The following is a 26,087-nucleotide window of genomic DNA, read 5'->3' as shown; positions in this document are numbered from 1 at the left end:
CTCTTCTTGGCGTTTAGTCTCAAACCCAGCTCCCCCATGTGTGCGAGAACGACATCTCGATGTCGAGCCGCCATCTGCTCTGATTGAGCTAGGATCAACCAATCGTCGATATAATTTAAAATGCGGATGCCCTGCATACGGAGGGATACCAGAGCCGCATCCATACATTTCGTGAACGTGCGGGGTGAGAGTGCGAGGCCAAAGGGAAGTACTCGATATTGATAAGCTTTGCCCCCGAAAGCGAACCTCAGAAACTTCCTGTGTTGTGGAAGGATGGATATGTGGAAGTATGCGTCTTTGAGATCTATTGTGACAAACCAGTCCTCGGATCTGATTTGAGCTACAACCTGGTTGACAGTGAGCATCTTGAACTTCAGTGACATAACTGAGCGGTTCAGGAGACGCAAGTCTAAGATCGGACGCAACCCCCCATCCTTCTTTGGAACTATGAAATACTGGCTGTAAAATCCGGATTCCCTGTCTAGAGGAGGGACCACCTCGATGGCCTCCTTCCTTAATAGGGTATTCACTTCTTGTTCCATAACCAGAGCCTGCTGGGGGCCGACCACAGTCGGTGTAACCCCGTTGAACTTCGGTGGTGGATGACCGAACTGAATGCAATAGCTTCTTTCTATTGTACGCAGGACCCATTGAGATACATTTGGCAGTAGCTTCCACGCTGCAAAATAATCTACTAAGGGAATCAGTCTCTCGAGACTGACCTCTGGTGTAAGAGGCCCCCAAAGGGGCGGCGAGCATCCCAGCTCCGCTACGCTCACGGGCGGAAGTAACTGGGAGTGGCGCTCGCTGGAGGCCGCTGCGCCCTGAAGCTCTGGCAGGGTTGGCAGACCGACCTCCTGAGGGTACTGAGGTGAGACGGGCACCGTGTAATGAGGTGAACCGCGCTCTACCCCAGCAGGGGCTACCCTCTGGATCCTGGCGTCAGGATCTTTTCGTCGAGGACTTCCGGGCTTCGATGACAGATCTTAAATCGGTTTTCGCCCTAGAAGCCCCCGACTCAGAGCGTCGTTGCCCTCGGCCCCGACGTGGGGGAGCACGAGTGGCGACGCTCTGCTTTTGCGCTTCCCGGTGTGGGGAGCCGGTATGTGGCGTGGTCATCTCCCGCCCAGATGCACCACGAGAGCGACGAGGGAGGAAACTCTGGAACGCCGCTGCCTGCTTGTGCGCCTCCTGGAACCTGTCGACGACAGTATTAACTGTGTCGCCGAACAGGCCCGAGGCTTGAAGCGGGGCGTCCAGGAGGCAGACCCTGTCTCGTTCTTTAATTTCTGACAGGGTCAGCCACAAATGCCTCTCCGCGGCCACTAAGGCTGCCATAGACCGCCCAATTGCGCGAGCGGTCTCCTTAGTGGCGCGGAGGGAGAGATCAGCGGTCTTTCTGAGTTCTTCAATCTCTTCAGACTTAATCCCCTCCCCCTCATCGACATCTCTCAGCAGGTCAGCCTGATAAGCTTGCAGGACTGCCATAGTATGAAGGCACGCCCCAGCCTGACCTGCTGCCACATAACCTTTGCCCACTAGCGATGATGTAACTCTAAGCGGCTTAGTGGGCAATGTCGGAGCCTTTAGAGACGAGGCCGAACCGGGTGACAGATAGCCCGCGAGCGTCTGTTCAACCCGTGGCATCGCTCTATAACCACGCTCTCCCAGCCCCATCACGTTGCCATAATATAGTGAATCAGGGCCAAAGAGGCGGGTCGAATACAGGTGATTCCACGATCTCGATAACTCATCATGGAGATCGGGAAAATACGGAAGGCTCCGACGTGGAGGTGGTTGCTTCGGCCGCAGAAAGCGTTCGTCTAACTTGCTTCTCTGCGGCTCAGACTGTTTTTCAGCAGGCCAGTCGATTTTTAATTTATCTACTGCCCGCGTGACCACCTCCAAAAGCTCCTCATACTGGGGCGACAGGGGTGGCGAATCCCCAACAACAGTCTCCACATCGACCTCCTCAGAGGACGAGAGGTGAATAGCTGATCCCTCACCCTGGGGGGAAGAAACCGACGAGCGTGCTTCCGAACCCAGGGCTTGGGCGCCGGATCTGGCAGATGAGGAAGGAGATAAGGACTGGCCCGTCTCCATTCCTTCTGATAGATCCACCTGCGAACCCCACGAGTGCAGCAGCCGCTCTGCCTCGGCAGAAGCGGGGCCAGCACCGCGAGGAACGCTGGTGAAGGCTCCCTCCTCGAAGAGAGCCCTCCGGGATCGAAGCGTCCGCACTGGCAAACGTTCGCAATGCGGGCAGCCGGCCCCCTCGAGAGCCGACTCAGCGTGCTTCGATCCCAGGCAAGCCACGCACAGCCTGTGTGTATCCCCGCTCGTAATGTAGCGAGTGCAGGGAGATCGCCCTTCAAATGTTTGGTCTTTTGCTTCTGCTTAGGCATATTGAGCTGTTTTAGCGATCTTTTTAAGCTAAGGGACAGACAACAATAAATAGGACCAACAGGACAGACTTTTGCACATGCACACACAGAGCGCTTGCTGACAGATTCGAAGCTGAAGCCAGCTGCACGGCACGTGCTTTTATAGCTTCCTGGTCGCTACGTCACCCCGCCCGTGACGTCACGCCTTTCCGATGGACTGATTGCACACGATATTCAGAGTCGGTCTCGTCAGGGACGTTCCCCAAAAGCGTTTCGACGCAGCTCGAGTTCCTGAAAAGGAACTCATATGTGCATGAAATATATAGTGAAAAATAGAAACCAAATCAGAGCATTCAGCATCACAAGATACTGACAGCACAGACATACTGAAATAATGGCATCAAATGCGAAATCAGTGATAAATATGGCTTGTAGATCAAAAAAAACTGAGAGGCCCAGAGTGCTTCCTTAACAGCTACAGCTGAGCATCCCACCACATGGGTTCATTCCCATCCCAAACCCACCCTGTTCTTGCATAAATTCATCTGTATCTGACCCTTTCTCTCTCTTTATTACAGCTGAGTAAGTCCTGGAGAAAGGAGTCCTTGCCCACTCCTCCCCCGGCGGGACGCAGGGGTCCCAAGGTGCAGCTTGTTTTGCAGGGGCGTCCCGTCTCAGATCCTCTGGCACACGTGCAGCCTGGACCTGGAGAAGGAGGTGGCGTCTTTCCATACCTTGCAGGCAAGTCCTTTGGCACAGTCACAGCGCTGAAAGATCTCCAGGCTGTGGGAGCCTTTCTTGCGCTGCTTGGTGCAGACTTCGCCCTGCCGCAGCACAGGCTTGCAGATTTTGGTCCAGAAGTGGCGAGCACAGCAGTAGCCCTCCGAGCAGTCGGAAGATCGCAGGCAAGGGTCGCCCTCGTGACCTGTGGGTGAAAGAAGCCGGCAATGCCATTTCTGTTACTCAAACACTAAATGACAACAAGGTCATGACTTTAAATCGCTGGAAATGCATGCAGTGTAAATCACTTCAGATAAATAGGTCTGGCAAATGCATGTATTCATAGAATAAATAGAACTTAAGGCTGGTTACTTTATAAACCAATATTTTTTGGTTAAATGTTGCCTATATTTCATATACAGTTGCTCTGGGAAGATTTTATTTGAAGATAACTATATGATTTTATATATCTTTTTACATGACTGTTTATGAAGTTTTTCAGTAAATATATATATATATATATATATATATATATATATATTATTTAGCATTTTTGAAACACTTTCTTCGTCATTTTCTAATTTGCATGAAATGTAATTGCTTTTTTTTTTAGGAGCCCCAAAAAAGAAAAACTCATTATTGATTTAATCTCATAGTTTTCCAAAGGAACACAAAATTAGGATTTAGATTTTTGAACAATTATTCAGTTGAATTGCATGAAAATGAAAAATTTGGTTGAGCAAGATTTTGGGTTGACTGTGAGTTGATTAAATAATTATTTAAAATAATAATAATAATACAATTTAAAATAAAAACCAATCACAATAAAACACTGAACTCTAAAAAAACTGCACGTCATATAACCATTATACAGCATTACTAAATGATGAGATCTCAGGGGATAATTTGATGAAATATTTTAGGTCAAAGGTCCTGACTCTCTGTGGTCATTAAAAATCCCAGGAAGTCTTTTGAAAAGAGTAGAGGTGTGACCTCGGCATCCTGGCTAAATTTGCCCATTGGCCTCTGACCATCATGGCCTCCTAACAATCCCCATATCTGCTGATTGGCTTTATCACTCTGTCTCCTCTCCACCAGTAAGCTGGTGTGTGCTGGGCGTTCTGGCACACTATGGCTGCCGTCGCATCATCCAGGTGGATGCTGCACACTGATGGTGGATGAGGAGATACCCCCCTGACAATGTAAAGCACTTTGAGTGCTTTGAAAAGCGCTATATAAATGTAAGGAATTATTATTATAATTATTATAAGCCCCACCCTTTTCTTGCATTCAGATCTGCCTCCTTCCAATCAACAACCAATAAATGAAAGTCCCCACCCTACATTTTTTTCTCTTTTGTTTGTCACACTACAGAAGAAAAGATTTGTCACTACTTCTTTTACTTTGTGACAATAAGTATGATCCCTCCATCAGTCGATGAAAGGACTGCCAAAACTCTCGCACACTTTCTACCTCTCATGCAAATATTCTCCAAGTGTTCAAGTGGAATCAGAAAATAAAGTGCAACCAAATGCGTCACTGTTACTGATTTACATCTACTTACAAACAAATGCAAAACAACTTTCCAATAGTTGGTAGAGCAGGCTGAAAATAGAAATGTAAGTTCTGTTTATGGTTTATTTTTTCCCAAATGGAAAGGTGTTGTGGAGTGATCTTGTATTAAATTACAAATTGTATTAATTGTTTAATTTACAAATACAACGTTTAGGGTGCCTCAAATTGCTTCGTCTAAATCTGGTGTGGTTTAGTTTATGTTTGAGTGTGACTCTGTGAGGTGTGGGAACAGCACTACATTGTGATCCTTCCTTCACAGGCCTCCCACTGTGGTTAAGTCTTCAAGATATACGAGCTGTATAAATCTGTGGCCCGCTGTCCCCCTCAACACATGCATGTTACCACATCCAGTGAATCAACTTATGGCAAACATAGATCATACGTGAGTACGAATATGAAACGGTCTCAGACCGCCCACAGTACGTTCACTGACTGCCTGATGCACACGGCACACAAAACTAGACAGATAATCACATGCCCTACTTGAGATTATATGAACTCACTTACACAGTGAGTGCTTTCGAGGAAAAACAATTGCATTTCTATGACTGTCAAAAGGAGGTGTAAAAAATCGGTCAGAAGACAGAAAGATGTAATTTGCCATATTGTTAGAAAAACTCACACAATAAATCACAAGTATAGTATTATAAATGTACTTTAAAGTGTTTTAAAAAAAGTAAATATTAAACACATTGGTAGATTTAAGATGTAGCTGTATAACTGTGGTAAAGGGTCCAAAAGTTAAAAGTTGTATCTGTTCACATTATTTAATGGACCTGAGCTGATATGAACTAACAATGAATAGTTGTATTTTTACTATAATAAATACCATAACAAATAAACCGCTAGTTAGTTAATGCATTAACTTATATTAAGTAATGGGACCTTATTGTGAAGTGCTAATTTCTGCTAATGTCTCGTGTTTTCTCAAGCCTTTTCATACTGACACAATGCAATTTTCTAGCTTGTTAATGCTTGACAGTTCTTCTGCTGCAAACCCAACCAGGCTTTGTCCTGCAGGTCTGTGCGAGTCCTAAACAACTTTACACAAATAGTGAAGAGTTGTGATATAGTCAGTTGCTCACCTTTGAGAGAGATCTTGGCCTGAGCTTTGCTGTTCCTCCTCCAGCCTTTGTCTTTGATGGAAAGCATTTTGTGCTCCTCCATAGGTGACTTGTGTGAGGACAGCGTGTGCTCTGAGATGGGGATGCAGATATCTGAAGAAAGACAGAAACGATCCATTGTAACTTTCTCAGAGTTAGTATGAGAAACAGTGTCTATCAGCGATCAATCCAGGAACGTACAGTTGCTGCAGAGGTTCCCAGGGCAGCACATGTTGTCTCTGTGGCAGCGCTTCTTTCTCCTGCGGCAGGTGAGGCAGCGGGACGGGGCGTGCTGAGGACTGTGGCAGTACGTTCCCACCGTGCACTCTTTATCACTGCTGCATGGATTCCCCTGAGAAAAGACAGAAAAAAGACAGATCAGATGTGGTTCTTCTCCATCGAACCCTGTTTTCGACACAACACACTATTTAGTTAGAACTATACCAGTACACCATAGTGAGCCATTGTAGAAACTTGGAAATTATTATTGAACAGCAGAAAACTTATATTTCATGTTACAATAAAGATTGAAATAGTTGGAATTAGGAGTGACAATTCTGTTTATATACTATCAGTATAATAAAAGTTTAAACTATCTTGTAATTAAAATGATTTTTTTAAGTATTGCTGTCATAGAAAAAGATACAGAACAGATTGAAATGTCACCAGCCATATTTTATTTTTATTATTAAGGGACTGCTGAAAATTCTGGATGAAACTACATGAAAAACAAGCAATTTAACGAAAAGTTTTCGGCGTTTCCTGTGATAAACTTTTCATGATGGGAATGTGATGAAGATATTGTATTCTGTTACAGTATATTCTTTCTACAAGATGCTAAGAAATGAATACATTTTTTTATCGTACATCTATATTATTTTAAAGCTTCTGCAAAACAAAAAAAAGGAAAAAAAAGTCCACTACAATGTATAAAACAAGACAAACACTGCAACAATATCACAATAATATTAATACTAAAGTCGTTAGAGGTCATTTTCACTGCAGTCCAAATGCAAGATGGTGCCGACTGCCTTTGTATCAAATGCAAAGAAATGTTAAAAAAGTCATCTTAGTCATGGTTACTGATGGTAGAAGAAAGCGACAATAACTGCCGGTACTGAGACTCGAACCCATGACCTTCAGCTCCGACTCTCTAACAATTATGCCATGACTGCCCCCGATGTGTTTCATATTAGCATACCTTTACGATACAATTAAGTTAGACCAGGTTAAAATAGTTTAAAGTAGTCTAGCTGATGCCCAAAACCTCCAAAATCAGCACACCAGACCTTGAGCACTTTAATATGAGGTTAAGTTACCTTAATGTAAGGTAAAATACATAGTTCTAACTAAGCTTGACAATGTTGTACAAATCACAAACTCCAGAACAGAAAGCAGTTAGTGAAGATTTAGCAGGATGGAAAGTGCGTTACATCACCCGTAACAAACTTCAGTTTGGCGTCAAATGCAAAACATGTGTTCCAACAAGGGGAGAAGAATATCTCAATATCTAATAACAAAAGAAACAAGTCTGTTTTTTAGGTTGACAGACCTTAAAGCAAGTTTCCTTTCTTAAAGTAATAGAATTGGTAACATTGAAAACACATGATGAAACCGGGCCAAACCACCAACGATACATTCACGAGACGAATAAGGAACGGATAAGACCCACCAAATGCTTAAATACTAAAAATTCAGACTTCATTCACTGCATCATTAGAAATGATTGAGTGCATTACATTAGCAGAAAAATGAACCAAATAAAACAGACAATTCCACTCAAACATCATTCAAAAACGTACATTTTTCATCCTCTTATTCATTTCAGGTGTTTAATGTGCTTAGACGTAAATCATTCTCGGCTTTCAGGCTAAATCATGTCAACTTTTTGATTCCAAAGCTGCAAGAGTCACCCGCATCTCTCCATAGTGTTGCACAAACCGACAGAGCCAACACAGACACATAATCGCATCTGCACACAATCTGGCAACGTCATCAGATCAGGATTTTAATGACCCGACCAACGCTTGGATACGACTCGTTGATCCTCATCCCTCATTGATTCCATAGTCTGTTTTTATTCCTCCCATACAGTACATTCATGTGTGAGATTAGTGGAACGATGATAAGCTCAGAGACAGACGGCGATGAGGGATGCCCACTGCCCTGTGTCACCGCTCTCATGCTAGCAAAAAAAGAAGCGGACTTTGAAGACTAAACATGCCATGCCTTTGAAAATCTTCTCCATATCTGTATTCTCCCTCATGCTCACATAAGGACTGATATCAGGTAATACCCAAACTATAGTACATGAAGTCTTATCTTTTTAGAAGCAACCATCATGCATGCAATACTTTAGCAGACAGATTCGTAAACTGCCTGAAAAATATCAAGTGATATAAAACTTAAAAAGAATCAATCAAATCAGAATATTTATATATTTAATTTTTTTAAATATTTATTATTTATAAATTCTTTATAATGAAAATCTTAATAATATGTCATTATAATTATATAGCATTTTTATATTGTTTTTTTTTTCATTTTCTTATTCATTTATTTTATTTAAAATTGCTTTGCTGCAAAAATAAAATCTCTAAAACTGCTAAAATCTTTCATTTTAATTTGACTGCTACAGATCCTTTTTTTTCAGCTAGCTTTGGGCCTAAAATAGATATTGAACACTAGAGCTTAGAAAAGAAACATCTTCAGTCTAATTTCAGTCTGCAGCTATAGGACTGCAAAGCTCTCTTTGAACGTGTCTAAATTCATCTACACAACAGACTACGAAATCCTGAATAGGATTTCCACACATAAAACACATGTCTCACACATACGTTCCTGTATGGCCCCAGGGCCCAGCTTAAATTGACCTTGCAAAAGCAATGCTGATATCTGACACCATGAATGGTGTTAGTGAATTAAAAGGGTTTTCAAGTAAAAAAAAAAAAAAATTAATTATTATTAAGTAAAATTTATTTATTAAATAAAAATTAATAATTATTTATTGGATTTCAGTTCATTAAAAAAAAAAAAATGTTTTTTTTTACATTTGTAGTTTTAATTAATTATAATAACCCTGGTTCACATATGTGCTTTTCAATGAGCTTGGCCAAATGTATGCTAACCGTTACATCCATGGAATTCTGGGAATGCTACAGCGCTGCAATATCATGACTTAACACTTTAAATCATTGTCAGAAACTCATGGTGATTATACTTTCTCAACTGTCTTGTTCCTCAAATGAAGTCAAATCCAGATAATTAGCCCAGCTAGCCATACAATCTGCCACACCTTTGCCTGTTTTATTTCACCCTCTCAGCTCGTTAGCATCACTAAACAGTCACTTAACCTCAGAGGGAGCAGGAGAGGGCAACCCACCTCGCCTCTTTACAAGCCAGACCCAAATAATCCCCACCCCGGTTCTACTCATTAATGGAACCTCGGCGTCAAATTAAATAAGAGAAAAAGTTAAAAGTCCCAAAGCTGCGGCACTGATGTGAACCAGCTCTCGTGTTCATGTGGAACACTAGACTCTTCGCCTCTAGTCGAGAGGTTAATGTGATGAACGAGTTCTGCCAATCCCAATATCGCTCTTTTTGGGTTGCCCACAACTGTAAACCACCATTAACCCCCCACCCCGAACATTTACTTTAATCATTTAAAGTGTGCAACTTTGCTTTGTTTTTTTAAATATAACGGTAGGTTTATTTTATTAGTGGACAACATCTGAGTTAGACGCATTTAAATGAAGTTGTAACTACTAATAAAACTGTGACATCATGGCTACCGGCCAGCTTTACTTACAGCATGAAACAGCGAACCGAATTCAGCTTGTCGCCTTTAGGACGGATGTATGAAACTGGGTGGCCGTTTCTCTTGCCTGGTCTAATTTGCAGCAGTTGGGAGAGCGCCAGTGTGGGAGATTTATTGAGAGCTTGCGTTATAATCTCCACCATATCCTTGAGAGTTTGAGAGGAAACATTTCAGCAGCTGTGTAATGGCATATAAAAATGTAAAGCATTCTTCAGACAGCTCAACCAGATGGGAGAGAAAATTGTAGGGAAAGTGACTACAAGGACATAATGCTGAATTAATTCCAGACACTCTTCTGGGTGCCATCATTAACATTTGTAAGGACATTCAGTGCTTATATCATTTGCACTACATAAGTCACTTACTTACTTTTCAAACTCTTCATGGACTGTTAGTACAATTTACATGAATGATATGTAGCATCTTGAAATGAACAGCTACCAAAATCATATCAATTAAGAGCATTTTGCACAAAAAAAATAAAATTTAATTAAAAATTAAAATAAAATTCACAAAAATGTTTGGATGTGGCCTTCCCAAAGTCCAAAGTTAATAAAACTTTTACAACAGCACGCTGTGAGGAAGCATGCCCAATTTTGTCCAGTATTATGCTTAGGGGACATTACAACTGAAAAAAAGAAAGAAAGAAATAGAAAACTCCACCACCAATTGACTGAGGAACTTGAATTTAGCATGCATGTTCTTTGGTGCATCATATGCTAATATTTCAAAGAATAATCAACAAAAATTGCAACTAACAATCAATGTTTATGGCAGCTCATCACAAAATCATGTAAATGCTATACAAAACCAGGACGGCCATTTGCATTTCAAATGTAACCAATATAAGAGGGAACTAGAACTAAAGAAATATCTCAAAGCTAAAGCTGCAATCAAGAAATTTGCCACCACAGCACTGCATCCACATGACCTGTTCTTTTAAATCTGGTATTAAATTTAATACACTGTCACTGCAAATGTGATGTGTACTCTGTGGTGATCTACGGTGTGACCATTGGCACAGAAGAGCCAAGAACAATATAACAGATGTTTTTGGTTTGTTCCATTTATATAAATTCATGCACACCACACACTACATAATCCTAAAGTAAAAACACACTACACTTCAGAATACAAAAAGTTGGGATCGGTCCACAACGTCTGCAACATCTGCAACTGGAAACTTCCAAATGAGACAACAGTCGCTCTGTAAGTAATCTACAAAGTTGTTAGCAATCTGCATTTGGATAAGCAGATAAATGTAGCATGACATTTAACTAATATTGGACTGTTAGTGGTTTCCACATGTATGGCATTGGTCTGATCCTCCAGACCACATGCGTTTATGGAGATGCTAAAGTTGAGAGCAATTGTTTAGATGAGGGTCTGGCAGGGAACTTGCATACAGGAGATCTTCCTCCTCCAAAGAGGAAGTGAGAGAAAGAAACATTTTTTTTTTTTTTTGCATTTAAGTTTTTGTATTGCGTCTGCTCCCAATTACAACAACATCTGTATATTTACAGCTGATCTGAGAGACATAAGTGGGACCAGACAGCAAAGAGGATTGGCATGAATTCAGCATTTACCAGATGAGAAATATGAGAAAACCTTTCAAAAGGACACTGGGCTGGCGATTCACCTGAGCTACTTGTACTATAATATGCAAGTAACAGGCAACTGTACCTTAATATTTTTTTAAATAATATATCTGAGGCTTTTTACTCTGATTATATCTAACGTACATAATATATGACATGCCATTTGCTTGATATAAAACGTGGTGTCCTCAAGGCAAATCACGTTCCCAAAGCACTAACGAAAGCAAACAAGCCAAATAAAGCGTCAGAAAAAATTTTCTATGGTGAACTGTACAACAAAATTAACACAAAGCAAGATTTCAGTAACCCAAAAATGTTTACAAGTCAGACGTCACTGAGGAGGTAACCATAGCAACAGTTCGCCTCACGTCATAATCAACAAAACATACTTTGTCAGGTTTGTCACTTTAATATAAATTGTTTATTTGTCACAAGAACGTGTTTTAAAAACTTGCATATTTGAATTGGTCTTGAGCGGGACAAACGGTTTGATAGGAATTACTTAAAAAGATCAGGAAGTAATTCGCACACTAGCGTTATTTCTTTAGGCATTAACTAAGTCATGATGCCTGAAGGGTTTTAGCTTAGACTAATAGAATAATGGCTAGAGTTGTGTTGTTTACCTGAGCGGGGTTGTTGTCTTTCTTCGGGAAGCCGCTGGAGCGGTTTGCGGCGGCGGTCTGTGGCTCCAGTGATTTGATGGAGTTCACCAGGGCTTTGCTCTCGGTCCCCTGAGTCTCTCCCATCCGCACGACCGCGACGATCAGCATCAACATCCAAAAGCTCCGACTCCGCAAAACGGTCAGCATCCTTTTCGTCTTTTAACGCTGAATGAGAATGTGCTGGTTTCTTGAAGATATTTCCAACACCACTAGATGCTTTGACCACCACACTTTGCCTTAAAAAAGTACAAACCCCTTACAGAGCCCATCAAATAGGCTGTCAAATATCACTGGAAAAAGACGTAATGTAGCCTACACATCGCAAAGAGTCATAGTGCATCATAAAAGCGTAAAGATGTAGAGAAATTTAAAGTTTCAGGATGCTCTGCCCCAAAATAAAAAAATTAAAGTAAGTTGCAGCAAAATAGAGGATTCCTGCTGGTGTGAGTGTTTGTGAAGCAGCCTGGCGTTTCATGATGTGGGATACCTTCTTTTTATAGGATGTTTTCTCCGCCCACATTCTGTATTGACACAGGATGAAACTGATCTGTTCACACACACTCCTGCCTGAGACAGCAGCTTTAAAGAGTATTAGTTCTTATTATTAATTGATGTTGGGAACACTGAGCAGAGACTGGTTAGTTTGATTTAAACTGACTTACAATACCTGCCATATTTCTGTTCGATGAGATTCCAAGTGTCAAAGCAGATAAGCACGTTTCAGTTAATTTTTAAGTATAAGAAAATCATCTGAGAATAGTCTGATTATGCCTTAGACTGAGAGAGCACTTGAGTAGTTTGCATAGATTAAAAACAGAATATCATAAAACGAAAAAAGGGAATCGTCAGAAATGATTTTTTATTTTATTTCTATGGTTTTAATACAAAACAAATTATGGTTTAGCAAACAATAATAATGATAAACCGCAAATATATTCACATAATGTCAGTATGAGCCCTCGCTTAAATTCGTTGCCAGTGACCAGATGGAATCTGTGAGTTTCTCAGCTGTTGTTTAAAGCCAGGGTTTTTTCAGAATGCTTGTCTGCTAAACAGGAGAAAGACATTTCTCAAAGTTTCGGATAAAACAGGATTCAAGATGTTGATTTCAATCAACTGACATGCTTGAACTTTTACTCATGAATCAGCTGATCTTGGAGGTAGAAATGAAATGAGACGGCCACAATAATAAATCACATGTGGAGAAGAACCGTGGAAGTAAGTGAACAGTAATGTAGTAATGTTGTAATGCAGTCATGCTGTATGATGATGAAATCATAGGGATGGTGTTTTTGGCTGCTAAACTATATAGTGCTGAAAACAAAACCTCACTGGTAAAAATGTGTCCTGAGTGGAAAATATGGGACTTTAAAGTGAGGAACAGGTTCAAGCAGTGGAAAAATAAATAAACCTTCCAATGAGGTTAACGGAGAACTCTGGGTGGCATTCTGAAATTCTGTCATTGCTGCAATGTTAATAAGAGAATTGAGCCTTGATCGCTACGATGCAATGCTTTGTGCCCACGATGTTCAAATTAACATACTACTGTTACTATTTCTGCAGTATACAGTGCGTACACTGTGCACACTATCTAAACAGAACATGAGGTCACAGGACAACAACAAAGGTTCCAAAAGGGAATGTGATGTCATAGAAGAACCACTTTTGGTTCCCCAATGAACCTTTAATAATTAATTGAAATTGATTAATAATAATAATAATACAAATAAAATCCTTTTCCACTATAAAGGAACCTTTTGAGCAATGGAAAGATTCAATGGATGTTATTAAAGTTTCTTCATGGAGCCACAGAAGCAAATAAAGAGGCTTTATTTTTAAGAGTGTACACTTTGGTGTGTAGGTTGTACAGTATTTAGCAGTATGCCCCAATCTGAAAAAATAAGGGATGGAGCACATTATGAATAATTAATAATAATATTTAGGTGATGTACAGTAGCCATTACCATTTTCATTCATTTAAATGCTGATGCAACTGTGGCTTCTGCATGTTTTTTAATTTGTCATTTCAGCGGCCACCCATTTAGTTTCAGACTACTGCGAATCATTAAATGATGCAAAAATAATAATCTATACATAATAAATATTATAATAAAATATAATTTAAAAAATAATAACCTGGGATTAAGAACTTTATTTAGGGACTCAAAGCTATAGCTTTGGGGTCTGAACCTGCAGGATTTGGGTTTTCCTCCCAAATATTTAACTACTAAGCCAAACCATATAAAACCATATAAAACTTTTAATTTCTAACATATTCTGTGTGGATCTTCTCTGTGAGCATATTTAAGTGCAACCAAAGATGACAAATGAAACCTGCAATTCAGACCCAACTCTGTGCTGCCAAACATACAGTACATATACAGTATATGAAAAAGGTCTATACATATGTGTCTTGTTAAATGGAAACTTCATTGGAAAAACAAAACAATTTGCTGGTGCTTTTTTCCATTTCATCAGAAAAATGTTTCTCGGACTTTAAACTCTTTGAAAACCTTTTTTTCCAAATCATGTTGTTTCCCGAATGTATTTTTCAACAAATGATGAAAAACAGGTGTGAGTGGTTTCTGGTTTTATTTCTGTAAATCAATTACCCATAAAATACTGATAGAAGGCATCGCTTTCTAGATAAGTGAATACGCAAAAGAAGTGTTTTATCTTTTGCCAGAAGTAAAACAAGGAAAACTGAGGCCACGATTTGCATTCCCTAAACAAATGCTTAAATGACTAAATAAGCAGCAATGTATTATTCACACACACACACACACACACACACACACACACACACACACACACACACACACACACACACACATACATATATATATATATATATATATATATATATATATATATATATAAATACACACACACAAACTTATATACTGTAAAAAAATAACAATGAACTTAAAGGTAAAAGGCGAGTGTAAAAATGTTACAGTAAAAACCTGTTAAATGGTTTGCAGTAAATTCCCCTACTAAATACAGTGAAAAACTGTATTGGACATTACTTGTAATTTTACAGAAGTATACAGTTACTGGAAGTGAAAAAGTCACAAAGCTGTGTCATTTACAGTGAATAACCGTAAATTGACATTCCCAGAATTCCCTGTGGTACATTTCAAATTTGACTTTTTTTCTTTTAGGTTGAAATTACGATGTAATTTTTTCCTATCAGTTTTGTATATTAGGGTTGTGTGTTACACCTAATGTTGTTAAATGAATCTTTATTGCATTATTTAAGTTTCATGTGTGTTACTATGATGCTGTTTAGTGTCTGTGTGACTTATCATGTGACTTTTTCATTTGGTGGTTATCAGTCTATTACAAAGGTACAAAACAGACTCCAGTACTTCAATAGGTTGGTATATTTATATCAGTTAATGAAATTACAGTATTAACTGTACATTTTTATTAAAACTGTAAAACCTAAAATGTTGCTACTGTATTTTTTATGGTAAAATTTCTCTTTCTTGGCTTTGCCATGTATCTTTATTATTATCATTATATATAATTATATCATTATATACTTAGTATTTACTACTGACAACTGATTTTGTTTGTAATAATCTATACTAATATCACTTCTGTTATTTTTTTTGTTGTTGTTGCACTAGTTTCTTTTCCAATAAAATTACCTTCAAATTCATATCAGAGGCAAACCTCTCTAATCTTCTTCAGACTTGGTCATCTGATTTAGAGAGCTTGTTCCTCAAATCCCCTAAATTCCAGGAAGTCTTGGTGGTGGAGTTTTGTAAGGCATTGTCTTATCTGATAACCGCTCCTACACTGTCCCCTTTTTTCCAGAAGATGGATCAGGCCATTTCCTTAAAAGTCACAAAACGGTCGAAGCATGAATGCAGCTTCTTGACTTCTTAATGACTCAGATTTTTTAATTGATAACAGTGCCCGCTTTTAGTGTAGCGTTAACCACATGAAGGGAAGCTGCTGTTAAATTACAGCCTTAAAGGCATAGTCTCATACTCAAATCCAAGCAGCCTGATCTGGGTTAATACGACTTCCCCTCAGGCTTTGAAGTCTTAGTCACCTTTAAATGCCAGATATTGAGAAATATTCAATGAGTTATCCTAAAAGAATTTGAATCCAAAGTGGGTTTTTTCCTAGTGTTGCACACAGGTTGATTTCAGAGCTGCATATTTAAAAAGTGTTCACAGGCATCAGTGTGTTCTAGACTGATATCCATATGGTCTTTACTCCAGTCTTCTGTGTCACATGATCCCTCAGAAATGATTCTAATATTCTGATCTGATGCTCAAGAAACATTTATTATTATAATTAATGTTGAAAACAGTTGTGCTGCTTAATATTTTCCTTTTTCAGGGTTCTTTTAATGAATAGAAAGCTAGGAAGAACAGCATTTAGAAATAGAAATGGAAACTGTCACTTTTGATGAATTGAATGCATCCTTGCTAAATAAAAGTTTTAATTTCACAGTAACCTAAATAGTTGCAAATATGTAATTTTCATTAACCAAAAACTGCATATGAAAAATGACTTAATGTCAACCTGAAGTTAAATTCTCAAAACACTTTACTCATGTTAAGAAATGTGGCAGATTTTCAGTTTGGATTTCGTGTCGAAGTTCTTGTGAATTTTCAGATCACTGTGAACACAGCAGTCCCTCTGAAAGACATGCTTCATTTAAAGCAAGGTTCTTTTTAGAATGTTAGCAGCATTCCATCTAGTAGGCTATTATCTGTAGGGCTGTACATCTCAATAAAAGTTATTTACACAGGAAGTGACGGATCCCAGGAATTGCAGCTTAGAGCCAGTTCATCTCCTTAGATTTACAATGTACCATGGCCAAATACTGTTGGTTCCAAACCGCTCTCATGATAAACCATGATTTTACAAATATTCCACTAAATCAGTCCAGTCAACCATAAAAAAGCAATGCTGTCATGTCGGTATGTTAATAGCATGCCGAAATGCAACAGAACACAACATACTTGAGTGCAATTATTGTTGGATAATTATTGCAGTGTACACTCCTGATTGGGTTTGTCAGGAATAGGGTTTTAATTATAGACAAACAGATATTTAAATGTAAATCAGACACAAAGTCGCTGTTGTTTGTGTTCTGTTCTGCTAGTTAAGTCTGGATATGTTTTGTATGTTTTGTCTTATATTGAGTACATGTTCAACAGCCATCAATACTAAACTTTTGAGCAAATAAAACTTGACATAATTTGTAGATCCAGATGGAATTAGATCTATGGGAGCAGCAGATTTATTTTTGCATTTTCCACAATGATTTTGTGGGGGTGGGGTATGGGACTGTGGAATTTTGCGGAATGCATTTAAACATGGAGAAGGGGTTCATTCACCCAAAAAATTAAATTCTACATTCATGCACAATTTTAAAAATAAAGGTTCCAAAAAGGAGTTTTCACACCAACAGCATAGAACATAGGCTACAGAGAATCTACAAAGAACCTTTCAGGGAAAAGTCCCCCCCCCCCCCCCCCCCCCGCCTCTTTTTTTATAAACATTTCAAAACTGTAAAGAACCTTTTTCACTATAAAGAGGCTTTTGTGGAATGTTATGTTTCCATTGATGTTACAGGTCCCTCAACATAAATGCCAAGATCATGTTGTTCTATGACATATAAGATGACATTTTGAACGGTTTTTATCCATACAATGGACGTTCAAAAAACACTGAGTGAATAATAACATTTTTTGGATGAACACTCTTATTTGTAGCAATTGTATCAATCAGATTAGCCAAATATTCAATAAATGAACACGCAAGGGTCACGGGATTTGTAGAACTTTCTGGAGATCCATAGATGCAAATTCTGTGTGACCCTGGGTGTCTAAAGCTCTTCTTTCCCATTGTTGTCATTTAAAACATGCCGTAAAATCACTGCAGAACAGCAGTCTTCCAATCCATACATCTTTTAAATGGGCAAAATTGCCTTATTCTATAAAATCAATGCGCCTGTGACTTTTGTTACACACTTCCTCTGAATTCTTTAGTGTTCCCTCACATTTATCTGGCCACAGATCAGTATCTAAGGTGCTCCTTTGTGCTTGGCTTACAAGCATTTGCAGTGACATCATTTTAGCTGCACAGGATTGAATAACTGCCGCACAATGGCTCATTGTCCCTAAACATGAGATTTGCAGAACATAGAAATTGCAGAAGCACCCGGCAGGGACCGGGCACATTTAAGCCAATGCTTTCGTGCCCAGCTGGCATCATAAGATGGCATGAAGTCCTGCATGATTAAGTCATTTTGATTTAAGTCAAATTAAATTAAATTAAATTAAATTAAATTTATGCATTTAGCAGACACTTATATCCAAAGCGACTTACAGTGCATTCAGGCTATCAATTTTTACCTATCATGAAATCATTACATAAGAATACATCAAACTGCATTCAAAATCCATTTAAATATAATGTTTCAATTACGGTGTTGCCCTTTAAAGACAGCTGCCTGTCTAGGCAGTAAATTTAGAGGCAGCTCACCAAGATGTGCAACACAGCTACTAGTTGGCCGCGATTTTGCCTTGGGTGACATTTTCTACTGAATTCTAACTGCTGCAGTAGCAGAGAAGCCTTTGTTTTGTTCAGATGGCAACTTTTTAGGAGTGCTGACACACTGTTGAGGCGACAATTGATTCCAGGAGACCTTCTGGGTGTAAAAGGAAGAACTGTGGGTAACATACTTTGCCATACCACAAGCATCTAACTGCTATAACAGCTACTCCTGTTCTGACCCGCTTTCCACAATAGGTCATTGACAAATGTTTGGATGAATAGTTTGGGTTTAAACAAGAATGGAGACGTTCCAAGCTTAATTAAGAATGTCTTATCAAAATCCATCATTCTTGTTCTTGGACACTAACTACCAAGTTCTGGCCAGCAGGAGTGATTAAAAAGCGTACCATCACTAAAATACTCAAACCACCATTTACTAAACACTGAAGCATAAATACACAGTGTCTAATGAAGTCTGGCTTCTCTACAGGGAAGACTGGAGTCTCTGCTCTGACCCCAGGGCTGGAGTTGAGTATGCACTAAAAAGTAAATTAGCCCATTTTCATTAGCAATGCACTAAATTGGAACACATATTCATACATTCAGATTCAAATAGACTCGGCAGAAGAGTAAAACAGTGTGTGATGGTGCATATAGCACATTGTAACCATGTGTTGGACTAAATGTTGCAATAGCTTTTAACATTCTGGGAGAGGCAGGGGAGATAAGAGGAACTAACATTTGTAACATTTACTTTCTTTTAAACTTTGTGATTATCTGGTTGTGATCAGCCTGGAGAACACCCAATATAGTACATTTTTCTGTACTATATTAAAGCATGGTAAGTTCCAACATTTAGATCCAGACCTGTATGACATATGTAGAACACAAAAATGGATCTTAATAGAGAAGTATATAGTATAAGGTTTTCAGTCTTCAAAATGGGGCAAAACAGCATCATGAAAACTAGGGGACCTCCGCAATTCTCCGGGGGGCCAATTAATAATCTTAATTAACATCCTAAAAACGCAAAAAATAAATAAACACATATCTGATGTCTTCTGAAGCCATATGATATATTTATGTGAGGATCAAACCAAAATGCAAATTGTGATTCACTAAAAACCATCCTATCTACAGAAATTGCACAAGTTTGGTGAACTGCAATCACTATCAAGACAAGGAATGATGGTATGATTGACAACAAAGCCAGCGCAACATGAACATCAAAGGCAATTAATATTTTCAGTAATTATGGTGTTTTTTTTTTGTGTGTTTTTTTTTATTGACAGAAAAGAGCACATCTTGCTGAACGTAAAGGACAGGCACAAAGGCACAACCTCAGGGTAAATAGCATATACGACAGAATTTCCAGTTTTGGGTGAACTATTACTTTTAAAAAGTTCATTCAGTTGCCAGTTATGTTAAGAAAGTGAGAGTCAAACCCACCAGCTGGGTCTTTGTATTATTAGCTCTATAAGCTCTATACATCTAGCTCTATATATTAGCTGCATTATTATTTTTGGCCTTTCAGCTCAGCCAAGAAAGTCACTTTTGCTTTCTCTCACTCAACAGACAACTTAAAAGGGATTTGAAAAGAAAGGAAACAGCCGAGATCAAATGTAATTTGTCTGAATAGTGAGGAAACACTTCTTTATTTTCAGTTCAAAGGGCCTTATAGAAGACTGTAATACCGTAAGCAAACCCAAAGTACATTGAAAGTCTATTCAACAGCCACTTCCTCAAGTCATTAGAGGAAAACCTATACTGGCACAAGTCCAGAATCCATTCTATTATGAGTTTTAAATGGAGTAAAATGATATTTCCCAGCCTAATCGTATTTATACAAATACTGATTTGAGTTAAAATCGTTACCTTATCTGTGTATTATTATAAAGCTTCTGCTGAGAAAAAAATTGTCCATTACAACATACAAAACAACACTGAGGTGATTATCGCTACAATCAATGATCGAGATTTATCCACATAATCTATTTTCCAGTGAAAAGATGACAACTAGGGTATATACTGGATCTATATGAGCTCAATGCATACTTTTGTTAAGAAATGATTTCTACTCAGAAAGTGCTAGTAAGTTTCACGAATAATACATTGAATGTAACATTTTGTACATTTTGAAGCACAAAGACTGAATTATTCGGCTACTTTACGTAAAACTTACTCCAATAACGTGTTTCCTTATAACTTTATATGATCATATACAGTACAGACCAAAAGTTTGGACACACCTTCTCATTCAAAGAGTTTTCTTTATTTTCATGACTATGAAAATTGTAGATTCACACTGAAGGCATCAAAACTATGAATTAACACATGTGGAATTATATATGGATTTATATACATAACAAAAAAGTGTGAAACAACTGAAAATATGTCATATTCTAGGTTCTTCAATGTAGCCACCTTTTGCTTTGATTACTGCTTTGCACACTCTTGGCATTCTCTTGATGAGCTTCAAGAGGTAGTCACCTAAAATGGTCTTCCAACAGTCTTGAAGGAGTTCCCCGAGAGATGCTTAGCACTTGTTGGCCCTTTTGCCTTCTGTCTGTGGTCCAGCTTACCCCTAAACCATCTCGATTGGGTTCAGGTCCGGTGACTGTGGAGGCCAGGTCATCTGGCGCAGCACCCCATCACTCTCCTTCTTGGTCAAATAGCCCTTGATGCCTTCAGTGTGACTCTACAATGAAAATAAAGAAAACTCTTTGAATGAGAAGGTGTGTCCAAACTTTTGGTCTGTACTGTATATATATATATATATATATTAAGTTCCATCTGCCTTTCCATCTTGCTTGATTTTCACACTAAAGAATGATTAGGTGTAAATGAGCAACGGTGGAATCCAGACAAATACACACAAGGGGAGAGTGTCAATAATACCACAGCAATCCCACACATAAAGAACCCACTTCTGCTGGGATATAACAGTAACACAGCACTTAGGCAGGATAGCAATTATACGTGTGATTCAGTGGGAAAGAGTGTTTGCATCACAGATGTCCCACTTCATGGAGGTCCGAAAGACCTTTTAATTGTGCTATCCCACTCCACCTGACATGACACAAATAAAACACTGATTTGAATGCATTTGGCGGAGAACCATACTCATGATATAGAAACACATTTGTTACCTTGATGTAACAGGATGTAGATAGAACATGTCTCTGGGGACCCATTGAGGGCAGATGCATCACGCATATGGGAAGTGTTTCTGTTCATATTCACTTGGCCACTAAGCTGGATTTTTGACATTCCCATGTACAGTCATAGAAAAAGCTATCTGCCATCCAGGCAGTTGGACACACTTATCTTCTTCAAAGTGTCTCCAGGCCTCTCTCAGAGGTCCTGAAACATTTTATCTAAATGTATGTCGAAAAAACGACACCTGACAGTTAACACAGTTGTTTTTGGATATTACTAAACTGAATAAAAATACTCATGCTGGAACAATTAAGCTCAAACCTGACTATGGTAAAATGCAGAATGCATTAGGTAAATTAATATTTAGGAATATTTCTCTTAAATTTCTGTTTATTAATAATGGGAAGAAGACCAAGAGGTCTCTGTAAAGGTTTTTGAGGCATAATACTCAGAGTTGGTGCTGTTTTCACTTATTCAAAGTCAAACATTTGTACAAAATAACATAATATGACAACTGAATTCAACTGTGAACCAGCTGCAAAATTTCGCCAAGTTTCCTGGCAGTAGGTAAGATTCTGACACCATTAAGCAGCTAGTTAATGCATACTACTATAAATTGAATTATAAGAAGTATAATGCTTACAAAAAGATAGGAACAAATACACATTAGACTATGGTACCAGGTATAATAGCAGAGGCTCAAAAGACAAACATAGTTTTCTCCAATTTCTTATCATATCCATCCAATAGTTATGCTTTTCACCAATGTTATCGCATTTTTATTTGATCACATTTGTGATTGATCGCCCAATTCTGTCATCATTTACTCACCCTCATGCCATTTCAAATCTGTATAATTTTCTTTCTTCTGTGGAACACAAAATATATTATGAATAAATAGTTTTTGTTCATGCAATGAAAGTCAATGGTGTCCAAAACAACACTGGACCCCATTAACTTTCATTGTATGGACAAAAAACTTTTTAAAATATCTTCTCTTCTAAAAAAAAAACAACAAAAAAAAATGACAAGAGTTGAGTTCACTTACAAAGAAAGAAAGTCGTTTAAATAAAATTGTCCTTCAAAAATGACCTCCACTCAAAAAATCCACATCTTCAAAAAAAAAAAAAAAAAAACCTGAAACAACAACAACAGTTGAGTTTAGAATTACAAAGAAAAATATTTCAAGCTTAGAAACTCGCTGATTCAACAACTAAAATGACATGTATATTTATCCAACTGTATAATAAACAGAAAACACTGGTGTGAAATTATGTATGCTGTACCAAAGCACATCTATAAATAATAAGCTTGATGGGAGCCATATTATTGAAGACAAGTCTGAAAATATATTTTCCCTTGGCTGTGGCCGATGTGGCAGAGAGAAATTTAAATGTCAGTTTCCTTTCAAGGGAACTTCGAACTGCGTCCTCTAGGGGTCGCTATGGGGAACACCTCGTCGTGACCCGTGTCTGAAGCATGCAATGAAAATACGCCAACGCGTTGGCCGGCGACAGCCTCTGACGTCACTACCGGCGCGACTATAAATAAGGGCCCCGAGAGCACGTCATTTATCTTCTTCGTCTTCATTGACTGTTTTGTTTGAAGCGTGCATTCTGCGAGAACGACCACAGTAAGAGCGATCTTTCTCTGTTTATCATGGCATCCACTAGTAAGGCGTTTAGACAGTGTGTACAACCGTGTCTTCGTTATTTGACACCTGATGACACACACAGTCTTTGCGTCTCTTGTTTGGGTGAAGAGCACCCACGCGATGTCCTTGAGGGGACGATCTGCATGCACTGCGAGCGTTTTTCTATGAAAAAGCTTCGCTCTCGTCTGTCTCTCTTTTCGAGGAAAGAGGGATGGCCGTCTGATTCCCGCGGTCCAGGACCCGCCGCTGCTGAGGCACGGAGGAGAATGAGCTCGTGGGGATTGCAGATAGAGCTTCAGGAGGAAGATGTGTTGTCATTAACCCTTTCTGATACTGAAGTTTGTGCTCTGCTGGGTTTTGCCCAGGAAGAGCAGGAGATGTTTGAGGGTGGCGAAGAAGCTGATGCTGAGTCTCCTCAATCCTCCTGCCCTGCATATGTGGAGCTGTTAGAGGTTATGGATCGCGCCACGGCAAAGTTGGACTTGCCATGGAAGCGTGCCAGCAAAGTGACGCCGCAAGGTCATCTCGACGAGCGTTATTTGTCTGACCATAGCCCTCCAGCCCAGGTGAGCCTTCGATTCTTGCCTGATTTACATGCAGAAATTGAGAAAGAATGGAAGAGGCCGTTTTCTTCTCGAATCCATCGGTTTCAGCATACTAGTTATGCCAATATCGAGGCAATGCGCGAAAACGGCTATGAGAGGATGCCCCCTGTGGAAGAGACGCTAGCTAGCTATCTGTGGGAGAAACATCCTCTCTTAAATCTCCACTACTTATCAGGCTGACCTGCTGAAGGACCTGGATGAAGGCGAGGGCCTTTCAGCTGATCAGGTCGCCGAGCTGCGCCGCACCACAGACCTCTCTCTTCGTGCTACCAAGCAGGCCGCCTCCGCCATGGGTAGGTCTATGGCGGCCATGGTGGTAACGGAGAGACATCTGTGGGTGAACCTGGCAGACATCGGGAGGAAAGAAAGTGGCTTTCTTCTCGATGCTCCGGTCTCGCCTTCCGAACTTTTCGGTACCTCCTTTGAGACAGTGGTCGAGAAGTTCAGGGAGGCAAGGGCGCGCTCAGCTGCCTTTAAATCCTTCATTCCAATAAGCTCCAGGTCCGAGCCCGAACAATATAGGGGTCCTGGCCTGTCTCGATCTGAGGATCAAAGACAGGCGCAGAAGGCTAGTGTTGCAGCTCACGCTCCTCCCCCGCCGACAGGTAAGGGTAAGAGGAATCGTGGGTCACGAGGAGGTAAGCAGGACCTGAGGGATGTGATTCAGACGAGGCAGGGTTCTCATCCGAATCGGAGCGATACCTAACGTAGCTACTCATTCCCTTGGGTGTTTTTTAACTTCTTTTTTTTATCCTCCTTTGCCTAATTCCCCTGTAACCACCAGCTCTCCACCTAATTGAGGTTAGGTGGGGAATTTATTGCATAACAGTCTCCTATGCTGGACTTATGATGTTTTGGATGGTTTTATGTTCACAGAACAACCACCTTACTGATGGTCTTGACTAAAAGGAGGCGCCCCTTGAGGGGGGCTTCGATACAGGAGGGTGGGTAAGTAAAATTGTAACCCTTTCTGTACATACTTGTGTATTAAATTGCTGGTGGTTATGTGTCGACTAAAAAAAAAAAAAAAAAAAAAAAAAAAAAAAAAAAAAACTTGAGTTTCCAATCGTTTTCCAATCCAGAGCTCCCTCAATGTTGAGGGGATATCTGGGTGTTTCTCGTGGTAGTTAGCAGCGCTCCCCTTTTCCAAGGAGGGTTGCCTATGAGCGCGCTACTCTAAATTCGGAGTTCTCCTCTCATATGAGACGGAGTTCTCTGTTTTTTCCCCCAGAGCGCTCAGATTGGGTTGATGACTCTCAAACATACTGTTTTGAGATGCACCATTCCATTTGTGAGAGGCTCGATCAGAGTGCCACAAGAGCCCCTCCTTTGAACAGTATTTCGAAATCCATGTTATGGTAAGTGTACACGCGAGGTCTTTGTGCACTTTCTGAAATCCACACTGTGGTAAGTTCGCACGCTAGTGCTCTGCGTTCTTTCTTAAATCCTTTATGGTGAGGGCTTCGTGCGGTTGCTTCGTGCCCTTTCTTGAGTTGGTAAAAGCCCCGTTCATCTTGGGCGCCACTCCACCCATGTATCCTCGGATACCCATCTAAACAGGGTGTTGCTGCTAGAGATCTGTTGAGACAGAATTTTCACCAAGCTTGTGCGAGAGCAAGCGGTTAACCCTGTGTTGCAGGCGAGACCTTGTATAAATACTGGGTTCTTAGCCATATCCCTTTAAAGGAATCCTTCTTGATTCCAAGCCTTGAGCTCTACCCTGGGTCGTGGCCCTAACAGGTAAGTTGGGTATGTAGCCTAGGCCTCTGGCCGTAAGGGATAATGTCACGGACAGCCGTCTAAACGTCCCAGGGGCAACTCCCGTGGAAATGGTAGAGTTGGTACTTGGTGTTTGCCATGGTTCTGGCCTGCACTCCCCTCAGCATGGCGGCGTGGGTATACTGTTCCCCATAGCGACTCCTAGAGGACGCAGTTCGAAGTTCCCTTGAAAGGGAACGTCTCAGGTTACGAATGTAACCTTGGTTCCCTGAGTAGGGAACGAGACACTGCATCCTCTAGCTTCCTAAGCCATGCTTCGGACGCAAGCTTCAGACGAAGAAGTAAATGACGTGCTCTCCGGGCGCTTATTTATAGTCGCGCCGGTAGTGACGTCAGAGGCTGTCGCCGGCCAACACGTTGGCGTTTTTTCATTGTATGCTTCAGACACGGGCCACGACGAGGTGTTCCCCATAGCGACCCCTAGAGGACGCAGTGTCTCGTTCCCTACTCAGGGAACCAAGGTTACATTCGTAACCTGAGACGTTTGTTTAATGGTTCCTTGC

General features: G+C 40.1%; 1 protein-coding gene across 1 annotated transcript; it reads right to left on the bottom strand.

The window, feature by feature from the left end:
• Positions 1 to 2,690: 2,690 nt before the first annotated feature.
• Positions 2,691 to 12,338, bottom strand: LOC132141999 (dickkopf-related protein 2-like). The gene is made up of 4 exons (XM_059551642.1): positions 11,821 to 12,338; positions 5,984 to 6,134; positions 5,765 to 5,896; positions 2,691 to 3,309 (listed from the first exon to the last, which is right to left on the bottom strand). The coding sequence occupies exons 1-4, from the start codon at positions 12,004 to 12,006 to the stop codon at positions 3,059 to 3,061; spliced, it is 720 nt and encodes a 239-aa protein (XP_059407625.1). The 5' UTR covers positions 12,007 to 12,338; the 3' UTR covers positions 2,691 to 3,058.
• Positions 12,339 to 26,087: the final 13,749 nt, after the last annotated feature.

Source organism: Carassius carassius, chromosome 6, assembly GCF_963082965.1.
Source record: "Carassius carassius chromosome 6, fCarCar2.1, whole genome shotgun sequence".
Taxonomy (NCBI): domain Eukaryota; kingdom Metazoa; phylum Chordata; class Actinopteri; order Cypriniformes; family Cyprinidae; genus Carassius; species Carassius carassius.
The sequence above is the reverse complement of the archived record's forward strand: the minus strand, read 5'-3'. Positions and strand labels throughout refer to the sequence as shown.

Coding starts and splice junctions, on each gene's coding strand:
- LOC132141999 (XM_059551642.1), bottom strand. CDS start 12,006: ATGCTGACCGTTTTGCGGAGTCGGAGCTTTTGGATGTTGATGCTGATC. Junction 6,135..11,820: donor AAGACAACAACCCCGCTCAG/GTAAACAACACA, acceptor GTCTTTTCTCAG/GGGAATCCATGCAGCAGTGA. Junction 3,310..5,764: donor GGCCAAGATCTCTCTCAAAG/GTGAGCAACTGA, acceptor TTTCACCCACAG/GTCACGAGGGCGACCCTTGC.